This window comes from Silurus aristotelis (assembly GCF_946808225.1).
Source record: "Silurus aristotelis genome assembly, chromosome: 6".
NCBI classification, from domain to species: Eukaryota; Metazoa; Chordata; class Actinopteri; order Siluriformes; family Siluridae; genus Silurus; species Silurus aristotelis.
In genome coordinates this window covers 30012557-30028137 of record NC_139579.1, presented here as the reverse complement: position 1 = coordinate 30028137, position 15581 = coordinate 30012557, and the positions used below count along the sequence as shown (strand labels likewise).

The following is a 15581-nucleotide window of genomic DNA, read 5'->3' as shown; positions in this document are numbered from 1 at the left end:
AAATCCCTCCTGCAGTGTGTGCAAACCTGGTGAAAAACTACAGGAAACGTTTGACCTCTGTAATTGCAAACAAAGGCTCCTGTACCAAATATTAACATTGACTTTCTCAGGTGTTCAAATACTTATTTGCAGCTGTATCATACAAATAAATAGTTAAAAAATCATATATTGTGATTTCTGGATTTTTTTTTTTAGATTATGTCTCTCACAGTGGACATGCACCTACGATGACAATTTCAGACCCCTCCATGATTTCTAAGTGGGAGAACTTGCAAAATAGCAGTGTGTTCGAATACTTATTTTCCTCACTGTGTATATATATATATAAAAAATTCTCAAATTTATTAATCTTTCAGTAAAGAAGAATGATCATATCTTATTGATCAGCATGTAGGCGATCAATAAAATCCTAAAGTATAGAAGGGAGGAATCCGGACTCACTCCCATAGCAGCGAAGACGATGGCGAAGTTGTCTGCGCTGTAATCCATGACATCCTTCGACTTCTGGACTAAACCAGCCTGGCGACAGATCTGAGCAGCAATCTGAACACAAATGGAAGAAAAAACCGCTACATGAAAATAGTGTATTTGTTGGTAGTTACTGGTTATATTGTTTCTAGAAGTATTAGATAAGACGAAGTATTAGGGGGGAAAAAAAACAAGTTATTCATTCATTCATTTTCTCCCGCTTATCCGTAATTCGGGTCGTGGGGGCAGCAGTCTAAGCAGGCCCCCGCCTTCGACTGCTGCCCAATCCTCACAGCACCCTTACTCCCTTACGGTCCCTCCTGCAGGTGGTGAGCCCACGGGAACGCGGCCCCACGTCACTCCGACGTCACGGACCTTGATATTTCCCTCGTAAGGGACCCTCGGAGCATAGAGGGTTAAGGGCCTTGCTCAAGGGCCCAAGAGTGGCAGCTTGGCGATACCGGGGCTTGAACCCCAGACCTTTCGATCGGCAACCCAGCGCCTTAACCGCTGGAGCCACCACTCCCCTATATATTTAAATATAACAAAAAAAAAGTTATATTTCTAAGAATATTCATGAAAGAAAAAAAAAAAAAAAAAAAAAAAAAAAAGAAAAGAAAAGAAATAGCAACATGGCATTTTGGTTGTGCATTAGAAAAGAAAATAGGAAAAATCAGGCTCATATATACACACACATATATATCACAAAAGTGTGCACACCCCTTAAATTTCAACAATTACATTTTCAACAATAATCTTCTCAAAGGACAATACTGTAGAAATGAAACTTGGATCTATTTTAATAGTCAATGTGCAGCTTGTACAGCAATACAGATTTACTGTCTTTAAAAAATAACTCAACATAGTCATTATTGTCTAAATAGCCGAGGACTTCTTTGATGTACCCTTGCAAAGTCTGTCCGAGCGCAACCCTGATCTTCACTGATCTTCTTATAGCCGAGGCGTCTTTGTGGAGAGCAACAATTCTAATTCTCCGATCATCATCAGTATTAGAGAGAGTAGAGAATTGTACTCAAACACTACTTTTTAACTGCTTTAATACAAGATACACACATTTGTATGGTCCTGTCAAGCAGACAAACACATGAACATGATGAATAGGACGTGTGGCTTTGCACCACGTATCGCTGTTATCCATGAGGGTGTACTCACTTGTGTTGCCAGTTATTTAGACAATAATGCCTGCATGTTGAGTTATTTTTAGAGGACAGTAAATCTGTACTGATAAACAAGCTGCACACTGACTACTAAAATATATCCAAGTTTAATTTCTAAAGTATTGTCCTTTAAGAAGATGCACTAAAACAGTTCCTGAAATGTGAGGGGTGCACTTACTTTTTTTTTTGTGAGATACTTGACATATAATTCTGAAACTAAGTAATCCAGAATTAATTATGTGTTTTTTAATATATGGCATATTATAAAACCCCACCATCAACATTTTTTTTATTTTATTTTACAATTGTGGCTGTTTTTCAGAATTCAGTCCCAGAGACATCAGACAGATTTCCACAGATTCCTCAAATTTTTGCCTCAGCAGAATCAGTAGATTGATGACACTCATGTGTCAAATATAAAGTTAGTAAATTAGTGTCCCAACCAGTCCCTTTGTCTTCAGTTCTTCATCAATCTTCATTCATTTTTATTTGTACAGCACTTTAAACAATGGTTAAAGTTGTATAGAAGAATTGAGCGAGTCAGCGGTGAGGAAAAAACTCCCTGAGATGGCATGAGGAAGAAACCTTGAGAGGAACCTGTCCTCATCTGAGTGGCCCTGAATGTCCATTCATCACAGTTCCATCATTGTGAAGATGTACTGTACAGTGATAGACTCTTAAATGCAGATCTGTTCATACAACCTGCGATCCTGAACCATTGTAGCAGACTGCTTACATTTATCACTTCTTCAGAGGACAAGAATTGAGAAAAAAACTCACTTAATTATTTGCACGCAATAAAAACAATCCAACTGATCCTAGCAATCCGAGTCAATTCCTGGATGAATAACTTCTAAGCTTCCAAGACGTATTAGTTAATAAAAGGCTGTTCCGCAATTATTAGCCCTCAACGTCTGCATTTTCTTTTGCATCATGTCTGTGGGTTTTTGTATACACTAACGCACCAGGGCTCCTACTGACATGCTGTAAAAAAATAAAATAAAAGTCATGGTGTGTTTCTGAAATTGTTCCTCTGACCCACTTTGGTTCTGAAGAGCAGCAGCACCACGGGGAGAAAACAATTAAAGCTCCACTGCTTAAATAACAGCAATCATGGGGTCTTACACACACACACACACACACACACACACACACACACACACACACACGAGACAGTACCTTCTTCGCAGAGAAGGGTAGAAATAAAGAGCGGCAGGTTAGAGCTGGGCACATGTAGGCGCATTTCCTGTGGCCAAATAGCTGCACCATTATTATCCATGTGATAAACAGCAAAGCCTGCAACTATAAGCCCATTTCCTTGCTGAGCTCGGCAATTTCACTCCAAGATATAGGACTAAATCATCTTATCGTCCGGTTCAGATAATCCGCAAACAACCTAAATTTCACCAAATTGCTGGGTTGTAGACGGTAGAGCTGAGAGTCAAGGCGCATGGAGAAAAACGTCAACAAGCTAACATACAGTTATTAATTGGTTTTAGGTTTTTATTTTTTATTTTTTTTAAATACATTACAGCTCCTCATAATCCATCAGTTAGCCATCAGAACATAGAGGCCCTGTATGTTAAAGGTGCCCAACCAGGAATCATCTTCTTTCGGCTTCTCCCATTAGTGGTCATCACAGCGGATCATCCGTCTCCATACCCCCCTGTCCTCTACATCTGCCTCTTTCAAACCAAATACCTGCATGTCTTCCCTCACCAAATCCATAAACCTCCTCCTTGGTCTTCCTCCTTTCACTTCTCTAACACACTCTCCATTACTTTGCACTGTTGACCCCAGGTACCTGAACTCCTCCACCTTCTCCACCTCTTCTCCCTGCAACTGCTCCACTCCACTGTCCTCCCTCTCATTTACACACATGTACTCTGTCTCACTCCTACTGACTTTTATTCCCCTTCTCACCAGCAGGTACCTCCACCTCTCCAGACTCTTCTCCACCTGCTCCCTACTCTCACCACAAATCACAATATCATCCGCAAACATCATAGTCCAGGGAGACTCCTGTCTGACCTCGTCCGTCAACCTGTTCATCACCACTGCAAACAGGAAAGGGTATACAGCCGATCCTTGATGCAGTCCAACCTTCACCTTGAACCAGTCTGTCGTTCCTACTGCAAACTTCACACAGTCCTCATACATGTCCTGCACCACCCTCACATACTTATGACACACCTGATTTCCTCATACAATACCACAATTCCTCTTCATCCTTTTAAAACACTGCTCTCACTTCCTCTTTACTAATCCTATCCACTTCCTGCTTCACCATCTCCAAACCATCTAACCTTTTTTCCCCTCTCTCATTTTCCTCGTTCATCAGATGCTCAAAATACTCCCTCCACATTTCCATATCGATCCTATATTGCTTTAAATTGCAGTACATCTTTCCCAGCTCGGTCCCTCTGCCTGGCCAATCGGTATAAATCCTTTTCCCCTTCTTTAGTGTCCAACTTCACATACAGCTCTTCATATGATGCCCAACCTTGAATACAGAACTGAATTAAAACCAGGATTATACTCCCCTATTGTCCTTCCTTGGACCACTTTTGCGAGATACTGATCACTGCAGACCAGGAACAGCCCACAAGAGCTTCAGTTTTTTGAGAGGTTCTGCCCTGGTCATCTAGAGGTCACAATTTGTCAAACTCAATTTAATCCTTACGGTCACTTATTTTTCCTGCTCCTAACACGTTAACTTTGAGGACAAAACGTTCGCTTGCTGCCTAATGAATAAATCCACCCATTAACAGGTGCCATTATGAACCAGTGTTATTCACTTCATCACTCAATGTTATAATGTCAGTATTATGATTGATCAGCGTATGTACACATCTACGTATATTACATAAACAAGATGCACCACACAGACACACCTCATTATGTGGAAGACCAGCAGCAGAAAAGATGGGGATCTTCTGTCCTCTGGCGATGCTGTTCATGCCATCAATGGCAGAGATGCCCGTCTGGATCATCTCCTCCGGATAGATACGGCACTGAGGGTTGATGGGTTGGCCTAAAAAAAAAAAAAAAAAAGAATAAAAACGGAAGATAAAAGAGGGTCAGATAAATCAAACCTTCTGAAAAAAAGAGAATACTGAAAGAGACCATGCCCTCCACGAAAGAAAGGTTTGGTCACAGGATAATGGAGATCGCTCAGAAGACATTTGCATTGATTTGCAGTGACACTTCTTTCTGAGAAGATTGTGGAAGAAGTGGAGCTAAAGCACAGCAGAAAAAAACCATATCTATATTCCCTCTAATATCCTAATAGTTTTTCCTCTTTCTCTCTTGTGAGAGCAGAAGGTTCATTACCTTAATGTAAAGTGTGTGAAAATCGATCATACCCATGATGTCCAGGTAGTCCTCAGCCAGAACAACCGGGCCGCGGTCAATGGGTTTCCCTGAGCCGTTAAATACACGCCCTAAAGGGTTGAGTGAGGAAAACAATAACAAAAAAAAAAAAACACACAAAAACTTCAGTATACAAAAACCACATGGTGTTGTTGATATTGGACTACTTGGTATTGGGATGTGAATGCTAGGGTATATAAACATACATAATAATAAAAACAATAAAATAAGTCATTTTACGGAGCAACTACAAATTTATCCATTACTATGATGAGCTTAGATACCACAGAATTTGCTAGTTTCAATTAGATAAATGTTTGAACATTAGAGCAAAGGTCCTTTCATTTAATTTACAACCCAAACCGGCCTCCTCATGTCTGACCAATAAATGCAGCAGCATTTTATAACCTTAGATAAAGCAGACTATACTTCCTGTTTTAAGATAAATAAAAATAATATAGATAAAGTATGGGGACACCTGACTTCTCCAGCCAGATGTGGTTCTTCCCCAAACTCTTACCACAATTGTACAGGACTTTGGATGGTGCTGGCATTTAAATTTTCCTTCACTAGAACTAAGAGTTTAGAAATGTTCCAGCTTGACAATAACCCTGTGTATTAGAGATGTGCATCTCCATAACTGAGGCTGATGTGATTCGCATCTCGATGCGAACAAAGAAACCAGACGTTCTTTTCCTGTTGTGTCTGCAGGAAGTTACAGCTCTACCTCTGCCATGTTAATCTGTATTTTGTGTGACAGACTTTTAGCTCGGATGCACACAAAAAAAAAAAAGAGATAAATTCAAGCTCGGACTTCCTACTTCCAGGGTAAGTCAAATGCAATGGTAACTAGAAAAGTCTTTACATGAACGCAGATAAACAAAACTTCACAAGAACCTCGCAATACTGAAATACAAAAGAGTATTGTGCATTAAATAACCAAGATAGAATCCATTGGACGGCAACGATTTCTAAGTCCAGAAAGGTTATAAAAAAATCTAAAAGGATAAAATAGTATATGGCGTTGGTGCATGTGTGTGTGTGTGTGTGTGTGTGTGTTTGTGTGTGTGTGTTTACCCAGCATGTCCTCAGACACCGGCGTGCGTAGGATGTCACCCGTGAACTCGCATGCGGTCTTCTTAGCATCGATCCCTGAGGTCCCTTCGAACACCTGACGATCACAAAACCGAAACCTCAGAGTCCAGCCTTCGGGGAAAAAATAATAAATCTTCCCTTCCAAGTTCTGACTAAAAACTCAGCTTATGAAACGCCATGCTGTTCTGAATAAAAAGATCAGGAGGTAGGAAAGCAACCCACACAGCAACTTCTCATACCACACAGTAACATTTCTTTAAGGGTGACCTCAGGAGGAATATTTCTCAGCCCAGTTGAGACCTACTGGAGAATATTCTCTATTCAATTCGAACCACACACACACACACACACACACACACACACACACACACACACACACACACACACACACACACACACACACACACACACACACACACCTGCAACCTGACATTTTTTAATCGGGGGGGGGGGGGGGGGGGGGCATACAAAAACATTTGGAAGCCAAAACCACGTTCTCAGAGTTACATAAGGACTCGTATGCTGAATAAATAACGGCAAAACGCAATTTATTTTCGTGTGTTTTATTGAAGCAGAATAAGTGTTGGTTCCCAAGGTTTTTAAAATTTCTCTACCTTTTTTTTTTTTTTTTTTTAATGAAAAAAAGACCGTTTTTGTCAAGCAGTTGTGCAAGTTGCTGTGTAACCGGTTTAACATCTGGGGAAATGTCTCCGCTTTCGACACACTTCCCCTTTACAACTTCCACACGGGAAAATCCATGCTGGCACGAATGAGCAACAGTCAGCTGATAAGCTGTTCATCACGCTGCAAAATTTTGAAGCTTCCTGTATTTTGTGATATATTCCATTATACACTCATCAAATAAATTCAGGTATTACATCCAAAAATATATATATATAACAAACAGACCCGGTGATGTGATACAATTTTGTATTTAATTAAATGTATAAAAGTTTTAACACGTGGATATCATCCCGAAGCAGCTTTACAGAGATAAAGAAGTAAATTATTTGTTATTTATGTGTTAGTGCCTATAAGTTGATCACTAATGATTGAGCCAGTGGCCACAGTGGGAAGTGAAAACTCCTTGAGATGGTATGAGGAAGAAATCTTAAGAACTGCACTCAAAAGAGAACCAAACCACTGTGGGTGACACCGAATGTCCATTCATTACAGTTCCATCATTGTTAAGGTGTACTGTTCAGTGAACTGTTCGCTGATGAGCGCTTAAATGCAGAACTGTTCGTGATAATTCTAGTCCTAAATCATTGTAGCAGATTAGTTGCAGTCCAAATCCTCCCTTAAGAGCTCTTCAGTTGGTCAGTAACTTGATGGAGCTTAACCAATTAACCTTTTTTTAATTTCTTTTATTAACATATAATATTTTTCTTTTTTGATTCAAAGCTGTTAGTAATAATCTCAATACATTCTGTAGTGATAAGCTTATTTTTGATGTATATTTTTGTATATATTTTTTTTTTTACCAAATTTTGGATTTTTTTTTTTAATCCAAAATTAAAATTGTATACCTTTTTTTTTTCCTTCCAGAAATGTACCTTTTGATTTTAATAATAAAAAGTTATATTGGTTATCGCGATATATGGTTTCTTATTGTCTGCCTGTGTTCCTCCGAGTCGATTCTTGGTGTAAAGCACCGGTTAATCCTACTAACGGATCTTACGCAGGATGTACGATAGCGATTGTCTATTGTGGTATCACCTGAACAACGGCCTTGCTGCCGATCACCTCCAGCACCTGTCCGCTCCGCTTACTGCCATCAGGCAGGGTGAGGTGGACGATTTCAGCAAAGCGGGGAAACTAGACAGTGAAGAAGCAAGGACAAAAATAAATAAATAATCAAGATTTCAAAATAAATGAACAAAAAAAAAAGTTCTCACTTGACTTCTGGCTAGAAACTATGAAGAGTGAAGGCAAATCATATGTTTCCTCAGAGACACGTTTTAAACTGCTTATGCAAAAGGAAAATGCTTATGCAAAAGGAAAATGCTACCTGCCCTCTTCTACATACATGAGCGCTGACTGGGCTCTATGGGCTACTCCCACTTCCCTGTCACTCAGACTATTTTCAGGGATTCTGCAGGTCTCACCAAGTCAAATCTAGGATTTTTTTCTGATCTTTTTAAGGCCATTAAGAAGGAAATTTAAGTCATATCACGACATACACACCAATACGTTGTTAACGACTGAAAAAAATAAGTTTTACGCCTGTAGTACAATCCAACAGAGATTCGCACCGATAACAGAAAGCTGATTGGCTGTTGAATTTTGATCTCATTTGTAGTCATAATACAGCGAATTATATTTGGACAAGAGATAGAAAGAACTACACCACCACTGAAACTAACAAACAAACATTCTAAAATGTTCCAAAGTGCTCCAAAGAACATTTCAATTAGCATTACAGCTAGGGTTACACGGACATTCTAAAATTGAGACTGGTTTTAAATTATTTAAAACCCAGAATAGCAAATTTCAGAATCTTTTCGGCCTAAAATGTAGTTTTTCTTTTTTTTTTTTTTTACTTTTTCAAAAACCCTGTTTTTGCCTACTTGAAATACCGACCACACATGGCTGTAGAATACTCAAGATTTGACAATTTTATGATGATCGTGTATAACACCATTTATATGAGCTGCACAATGATTACACAAAAAAAAATTCAAGTTTCATTTCTATAGTATTGTCTAATCAGCAAGATATACTGAAATTATTGCTAAAATCTGAAAGGTGTACTCACATTTGTGAGATAGATAGACAGACAGACAGACAGAGACAGACAGAGACAGACAGACAGACAGAGACAGACAGACAGACAGAGACAGACAGACAGACAGGTTGAATAGATAGATAGATAGAGATAGATAGATAGAGATAGATAGATAGATAGATAGATAGATAGATAGATAGATAGATAGATAGATAGATAGATAGATAGATAGATAGATAGATAGATAGATAGATTTTTGGATATACATTAATATAAAAAAAGAATTAATTTTGCTATAAAACTGGTAAAATATCTGAATTCTTCTTACTTTGACGTTGTCCAAGATGACCAGAGGTCCATTAACACCTGAGACAGTGGAGTACGCTGAGGACAAAATAAATAAACATTAGCGGTATAAAATGGCCGACAAATCAATCACCATTCTGGAACAACTTGAGAATGTTTCCCGAGTGCACTAGGAAACCTGGACACGCCTCTTCCTGTCTACTTTAAGGCATGAAAGCCCCATGAGCCAGTCCCAGTTCAATGACTCCTCGCTCTGACACATCACCTGTACACCTAATCGTACGTGGCAACCTTTCGGCGAGTATCATAATTGCACTTTGTGTGCAAATGTCAATGCCGTGGCGGAGGATGGTCCGACAGTCCCCTCTTCGCAGGTGGCGGCTCGATCGACTTGGGCACGGTGAAATGCCAATCTCTCTGCCTTTCTGTAACACGCCTGTCACGCATCAGCCCCAAAACCCCCTGAGTGAAATGCATCAAAAATAACAGGCATTAGTACATGTGTGTGTGAGAATGAAAGAGAGAGATGGCACCGAAGGTTCACGGAGAAATTGCAGGGGCAATGGAACGATCTTCGGCATCTTTCGGGGCGCACCGATCGAGAAACGTGTTCGCTGTGAGAGTAAAACGATGCCAGTGTACGTGTGTGTATGTAGATTTGCTAATTGCAATATCGTACGCAATACATGCACAAGCATATACACTATATGGACAAAAATATTGGAACCCATAGGTGGTTCTTCCCCAAATTGTTACCACAAAGCTGGAGGCATGCAATTGTATACGTGGACGTCTCTGGATGTGGTAGAACACAATTTTCCCATTAACTTGAGCCAAACTCAACCCTACTGAACACCTTTTGGATGAACTGGAATGCTGATTGGAGCCCAGGCCTCCTATAAATACCAACACCCCTGTGACTGAATAAGCACAAATCTCCACAACTTAAATCTAGTACAACAAATGGGGACTTAATGAGGAACGAAAAGTTTGAAAGCACACCAATCTTATGGTCATGTGCCCACAAACTTGAGACATAAAGCGTATTAGTCACACTAACAATACATGCAAGTGTTCATAACACTGTACTATCCTGGCACAATCTCTGCTACGTCCTTTCAAGCTTCGTTTTATCTTCTTAACATCTCTATAAACGTATTTGAGTGTTGGATAAAACCACGGTTAAACGGCTTTCATGTTTGCAAGACAATTCGATTTAATGGTATAAGTATAGTGCTTTTAACAACGGATATTGACCTGAAGCAGCAACACAAAAATAAAAAGATTACTAATATAAATGTTAGGATGAATTAGAAGTACATAAAAAGATTTTTTCTAATGAGAGATCCTGATGTCTATTGATCATAGTTCCACTATTGTTGAGATCAACATTTCTCTAATGGCGACTTGGAAAAATTGCTAAATTGTAGCCCTTAAACATTGGAGCAGAACAGTTTAGATTATATACAGTGTGGTTGCGTTGGAGAGTGGTAGCTCAGTGGTTAAGGCGCTGGGTTACTGATCGGAAGGTCGGGGGTTCAAGCCCCGGTATCGCTAAGCTGCCACTCTTGGGCCCTTGAGCAAGGCCCTTAACCCTCAGTGCTCCAGGGGTGCTGTATCATAGCCGAAGAATGAATTTCACTGTGCTTTAATGTATGTGAGACAAATAAAGGCTATTCTCTTTTTAATCCTCCACAGTTATCACATGGATCTTAGCCTGGGCTCATCCTGTATATACATGGAAACATTGTACATTACTAACCCTGCCTTGTTTAAGGAAGTGACTGCTGTGCTGTCAGACGTTGTGTGTCTACACTGTGTTTTTGTTTCTTTTTTAAAAAATTCCGCACTGAAACATCTGAAATCTCTCACATGAGAGGAAGATGTTCCTTAGCCTGCTGGGGGCAACGAATGAAGAATAAAAACGCATCAAAGAACCAGATTTTACATGCTTTTTTTTTTTCTGTAAAATTCTTCTTAAACAACTACTCTGGCGTTTTACTGAAATAGTTTTTTTTTAAATAATTTGGAAATGTTTAGGACCCACTTCCAATTTTCCCCAGAGAATGTTAATCCAATGTTGCCTCGGCTTCAGTTGCACTAAACATAAACAATTAAAAAGTATTGTAGTTGCGACACTCCTACTTTGTTACTAAGCACCGCAAAACATATATAAAATATAAAAAATATATATTTCTTTTCATCCATTCTGGGATCGATCATTTTTTTTATTATTTATCCCGTAACTTTTCTATAGACTGTTGGCAGGTTTATCACTCGTAAGTGATGCGTTTGATATAAAAACGCACTGCAATTGGTCAAACTGGAAACTTTTCACACACATTTGCAACGTCGAATTCACAAGAACGTTGGTTTGAAAAATTTTTTATTTCGCGTTAATGTTTTTTTTTTTTCTGATGTTCCGAAGGTCTCGCTTAGTATTTACAAAACACTTTGACAAAACCAAACACCTCACTACTGAACTGCAAAACACAGACGCACAGAGTTCTGGCAGGTGTGTATGCCGGGTGGGCCATCATTAGCAGCAGGAGGTCTGACAATAGCTGAAGAGCAGAGGCGGGTGCGGTCCTCACTTTGGCTTTTTACTCGTTCTGGGAAAACAGTACTGGCACTGACACTGGAGCCAATGTGTTGTAACGTTCATTCTCCTAATATTTGTGTGTGTGTGTGTGTGTGTGTGTGTGTGTGTGTGTGTGTGTGTGTGTGTAGGGGGAGGACACATGAACAAAGGTCAACTCCGACTTATTTTTAGGCCAACCATTAAAATTGGATGGGTCAGGTTTTGAATGTGATGAATGTGTGTGTGTGCGTGTGTGTGCGTGTGTGTACGCATCAATGTGTTGGGCTTTGTTTGGGGGCGTCAGGCTGCATCCTGATATCAAAGGCTGGAGGAAACAGCCGCACATCACCCCGACGGGGAGCAGCCCTTCTGCCTCTAATTAGCCCGAATAACCAGCCAGAGCACAATCACACTACCACACACACACACACACACACACCTGCACGTTATATCCAATTAGTAACCTAAGCTAGGAAGGCGAGAGAAACACAAAAAGGATGGAAAGATTCTTTTCTTGTGCTTAATTCTGCTAACCCCTTATAAACGACAGTATTTTAAAAATGCTCTGATGTGTGTTTAAAGGGGGAAACAAATGGGAAAGCGGTTTTATACGTCTGCTCGGAATGGAGACGCGTCATTCGCTGAGCCTGAACACAGCGGCAGAATCCTGCACAAGCATTTCATGATGCTGACTTGGTATCCCATCATCGCGAAATTATGCATAACCAAAATAAGAAAACTTGGAACGTCCTCGTTGGGCTTCGGTTTATGAACATCTATGCATTAGATTTTGTGCTTTTTAAACATCGCTTTCACGGGCACCCCAACCGTGTTCAATAGGGTTGGAGCTCTGTAGCAGGAGATCTTCAAACCCATGTAAAGCATATCTTAATGGAGCTCAATTTGTGCACAGGGACATCATCATGCTGGAACAGTTTTTGATCTCAGAGGTCAAGTGAAGAAACATAAATTAATCAAGAGGTTTGGCATCAGTTTGGTGTGAGGTGGTAGTGCAGTAATTAAGCCTCTGGATCTGAAGATCACAAGCTCGAAACACCAAGCTGCTGGGCCCTTGAGCAAGGCCCTTAACTCTAAAGTGCTCAGCTGTAAATCAATGGCAGGAAATGTAAATGAAAAGGACAACATATGGCTGGAAAAGTCAGGTGTCCAAATACTTTTGTCTAGAGTTTGACCGATTTTCCCGACAGCGATATCTAGGTTGGATCGTACGTGGCGATAGCCTGATTGATCAACCGATATTATTATTAATTATATAAGTAATCAGTTATAAGTAATAAAAATAATATAGCGCTCTTCATGCAGCGTGCAGTCGGTGTAAAAACAACCACCACGCGGCGTCTGTGATTCGTCCCTAGAGGCCGCTCTCGTAATGACAGCCGTCCGGAAGCCGGAAAAACTATCGGCGTGGATTTTAGTTCCAGCAATCAGCAAAACCGATTCATCGGTCGACCTTTACTTTTGTCCATATAGTGTTTATGATATTTACAGCAGAGATTACAGTTATCACAATTCAGTTTGGCGAATTCTGGACCATAACATTTTTTAAAAAATGAATCAGTCAGTTTAATTATTTACCAAGATTTTTCACACATGATGATGGAATTTTTTAAGATCAGAATAAAGAATAAAAACTATTTATAAAGCCAACTAGTCAATCTAATAAAACCATTATAAGCCTATTTGTGAAACTGCACTTCCGGTATTCTCACAAGCATACGGTGAGAAACGCAAACACTGGAAACGGAAAACGTGGCGAGTCGCGTTTCAGTGTTTAGGCTCTGCGTTGCCTCGTATTTTCCCCCTTCGCTGCGGTCTTCCTCTTAAAGCCTTAACACACACCTCTTCAGAGCGAGTACATGCCGCACAACACACTCACACACACCATATACAGCAGCTAATACCTTTCATTCAAGACTCCTGAATTCTAAATGATCTGAATCTTGGGTTTAAACGTGAAATTCATCTTAAACAGCCCAATTGAACCTTTTTTTTTTTTTTTTTTTTTTTTACCCCTTCAAACGCTGCTCTTTAAATGATGAAAAGGAACAAAAACCTAAAAGGGGAAAATAAATAAATAAATACATTCAGAGCTTAACTCTCGCACCAAAAGACAGAATAGATCAAGGATAAAATCCTAAACACACAGACTAAAGTAAAATCCAGTTACGCATTCGCATTTAGTCTGCGTTTATCCGCTAATATCGAAATCCGACAACATATTACGCTATATAAAATAAACTAAATGAAAGAAAAAAGGGGAAAAAAAAAGCCTCTTTTTAGAAGCCTGGATCTCCACGTTGCACGTTTGGCTTTAAATAAAAGATTAGCCTTGTAATTATCATTATCGCTGGAAAAGAAAGCTTTGGTCTAATTGCGCCAGCCGTCCGATAATGCCCTTTTACAAACACGCTAAAACACACATTTTCAGGACATTCCGACATTTTCGGAGACTTGTTTTGTACGACGGCGGTGGTGGCGGCGTTGGTGGTGGTGGTGTTCTACGCCTCCTTGTGAGCGTCCGTCTGACAAATTGCAGCACGCCGCTTTCGACGGATGTGTTTATAAAATGGACTTAATAGCTACACTTACCCTAAGCATTGTCCATATGCTTCAAAAGAGATTCATATGGCTATTTACCAAGATGTGATCATAATTATGATGTAGGAAAATTGCCGCCGTATAATTGTGCGGCAACCTCTTAAACATCCACTTCTCCAAACACAACACACACACTGCTAATGGAGAGAGGGGGGAGAGAAAGAAAGGAGGAAAGAAAAAAAAAAGAAAAAAAAAAAAAAAAAAAACCCACGAAGGAAGGAAACTTACAATGCAAAGAAAAGCTAATATTGAAGCCTGGTGTTAGATCATTACTGATTGAAATAAGGCAGTGGGACTATAGCTGAGAGTCTCTGCGACAGGAAGAAAAAAATACAACTAGACCAACCAAAAACAGCAACTTCATGTATTCAGCTGGAAAAAATGAGTTAGTGAGTAAATGTGTGGGTACTGCAGGGAGATAATAAGGTTTGATAAGTGATAAAGATACTGCACAAATGAATAACGAACGTTCGACGCTTTCAGCACAAAATGAAAAAAAAAAAAAAAGAGCGAGAACCTTCACGCAGCATGGGACGATCCCATGGCGCTCCATCAGCAAGAAGACGGAGCGTCATAAAGAGGGCCTCGCAAAATCAACAACGATCACCGAAAAAGAAAAAAAAAAAGTGCCTATACATTCCCATGGTGTGAAGTAGCAACATTTCCCATTAGGTTTGAAAAACTTTGCCCGCCCCTCACGGGACACTTGAGCTGGAGTGGTGCGGTCCGAGGGCTGGGCACCAAATAGTGGCGCGGGTCAGAGCCGGGCCTGAAAGTACCCCATTGTGCGCTAAGACGTTAATTGGTGCTAATCCAGCCCTAGGAGCTGTTTTGCTAGCCTGACCTCACGCCCCGGAGAACACCTCGGTGTGAAATACTAAAAAACAGGACTCCATTCAAAGGGGGCCTTGTGAAAAGAGGCAGAGAGCATTCCAACACATTCCGCCTCTCAAAGAGAGGAGCAGAGGAGCGCGGGAGGATCGGCTGGGGTATTTTTTTCCCCCTCTTCCCCTCCGTCTTGGGCGCATCCTCACCCCTGATGCTCGGAATTAATAGCACAATAGCAGTGGTAACAGTGATGGGTCTGCCTACATTCACGCTTCTCTTCTCTGGTTTTCTCTCTTTTTTTTCCTTTTTCTTTTTTTAACCCCTACGAACACACTGGTACTCTATCAGGCACGGGGTAAAAGGAGCGCTAATTGCCCTCGGGTTTGGGATCAGAAGGACGCTTAGG

General features: G+C 40.3%; 1 protein-coding gene across 1 annotated transcript in view; it reads right to left on the bottom strand.

Annotated features, from left to right (window-relative positions):
* atp6v1ba (ATPase, H+ transporting, lysosomal, V1 subunit B, member a) overlaps positions 1 to 15581 on the bottom strand; it is a 42997-nt gene that overhangs the window by 15309 nt on the left and 12107 nt on the right. The window contains exons 2-7 of the mRNA XM_083544754.1: positions 9170 to 9225; positions 7833 to 7931; positions 6096 to 6189; positions 5012 to 5089; positions 4541 to 4680; positions 442 to 543 (exon numbers count right to left, since the gene is read on the bottom strand). Coding sequence (XP_083400880.1) covers positions 442 to 543; positions 4541 to 4680; positions 5012 to 5089; positions 6096 to 6189; positions 7833 to 7931; positions 9170 to 9225 — 569 coding nt within the window. The remainder of the gene's footprint in view (positions 1 to 441; positions 544 to 4540; positions 4681 to 5011; positions 5090 to 6095; positions 6190 to 7832; positions 7932 to 9169; positions 9226 to 15581) is intronic.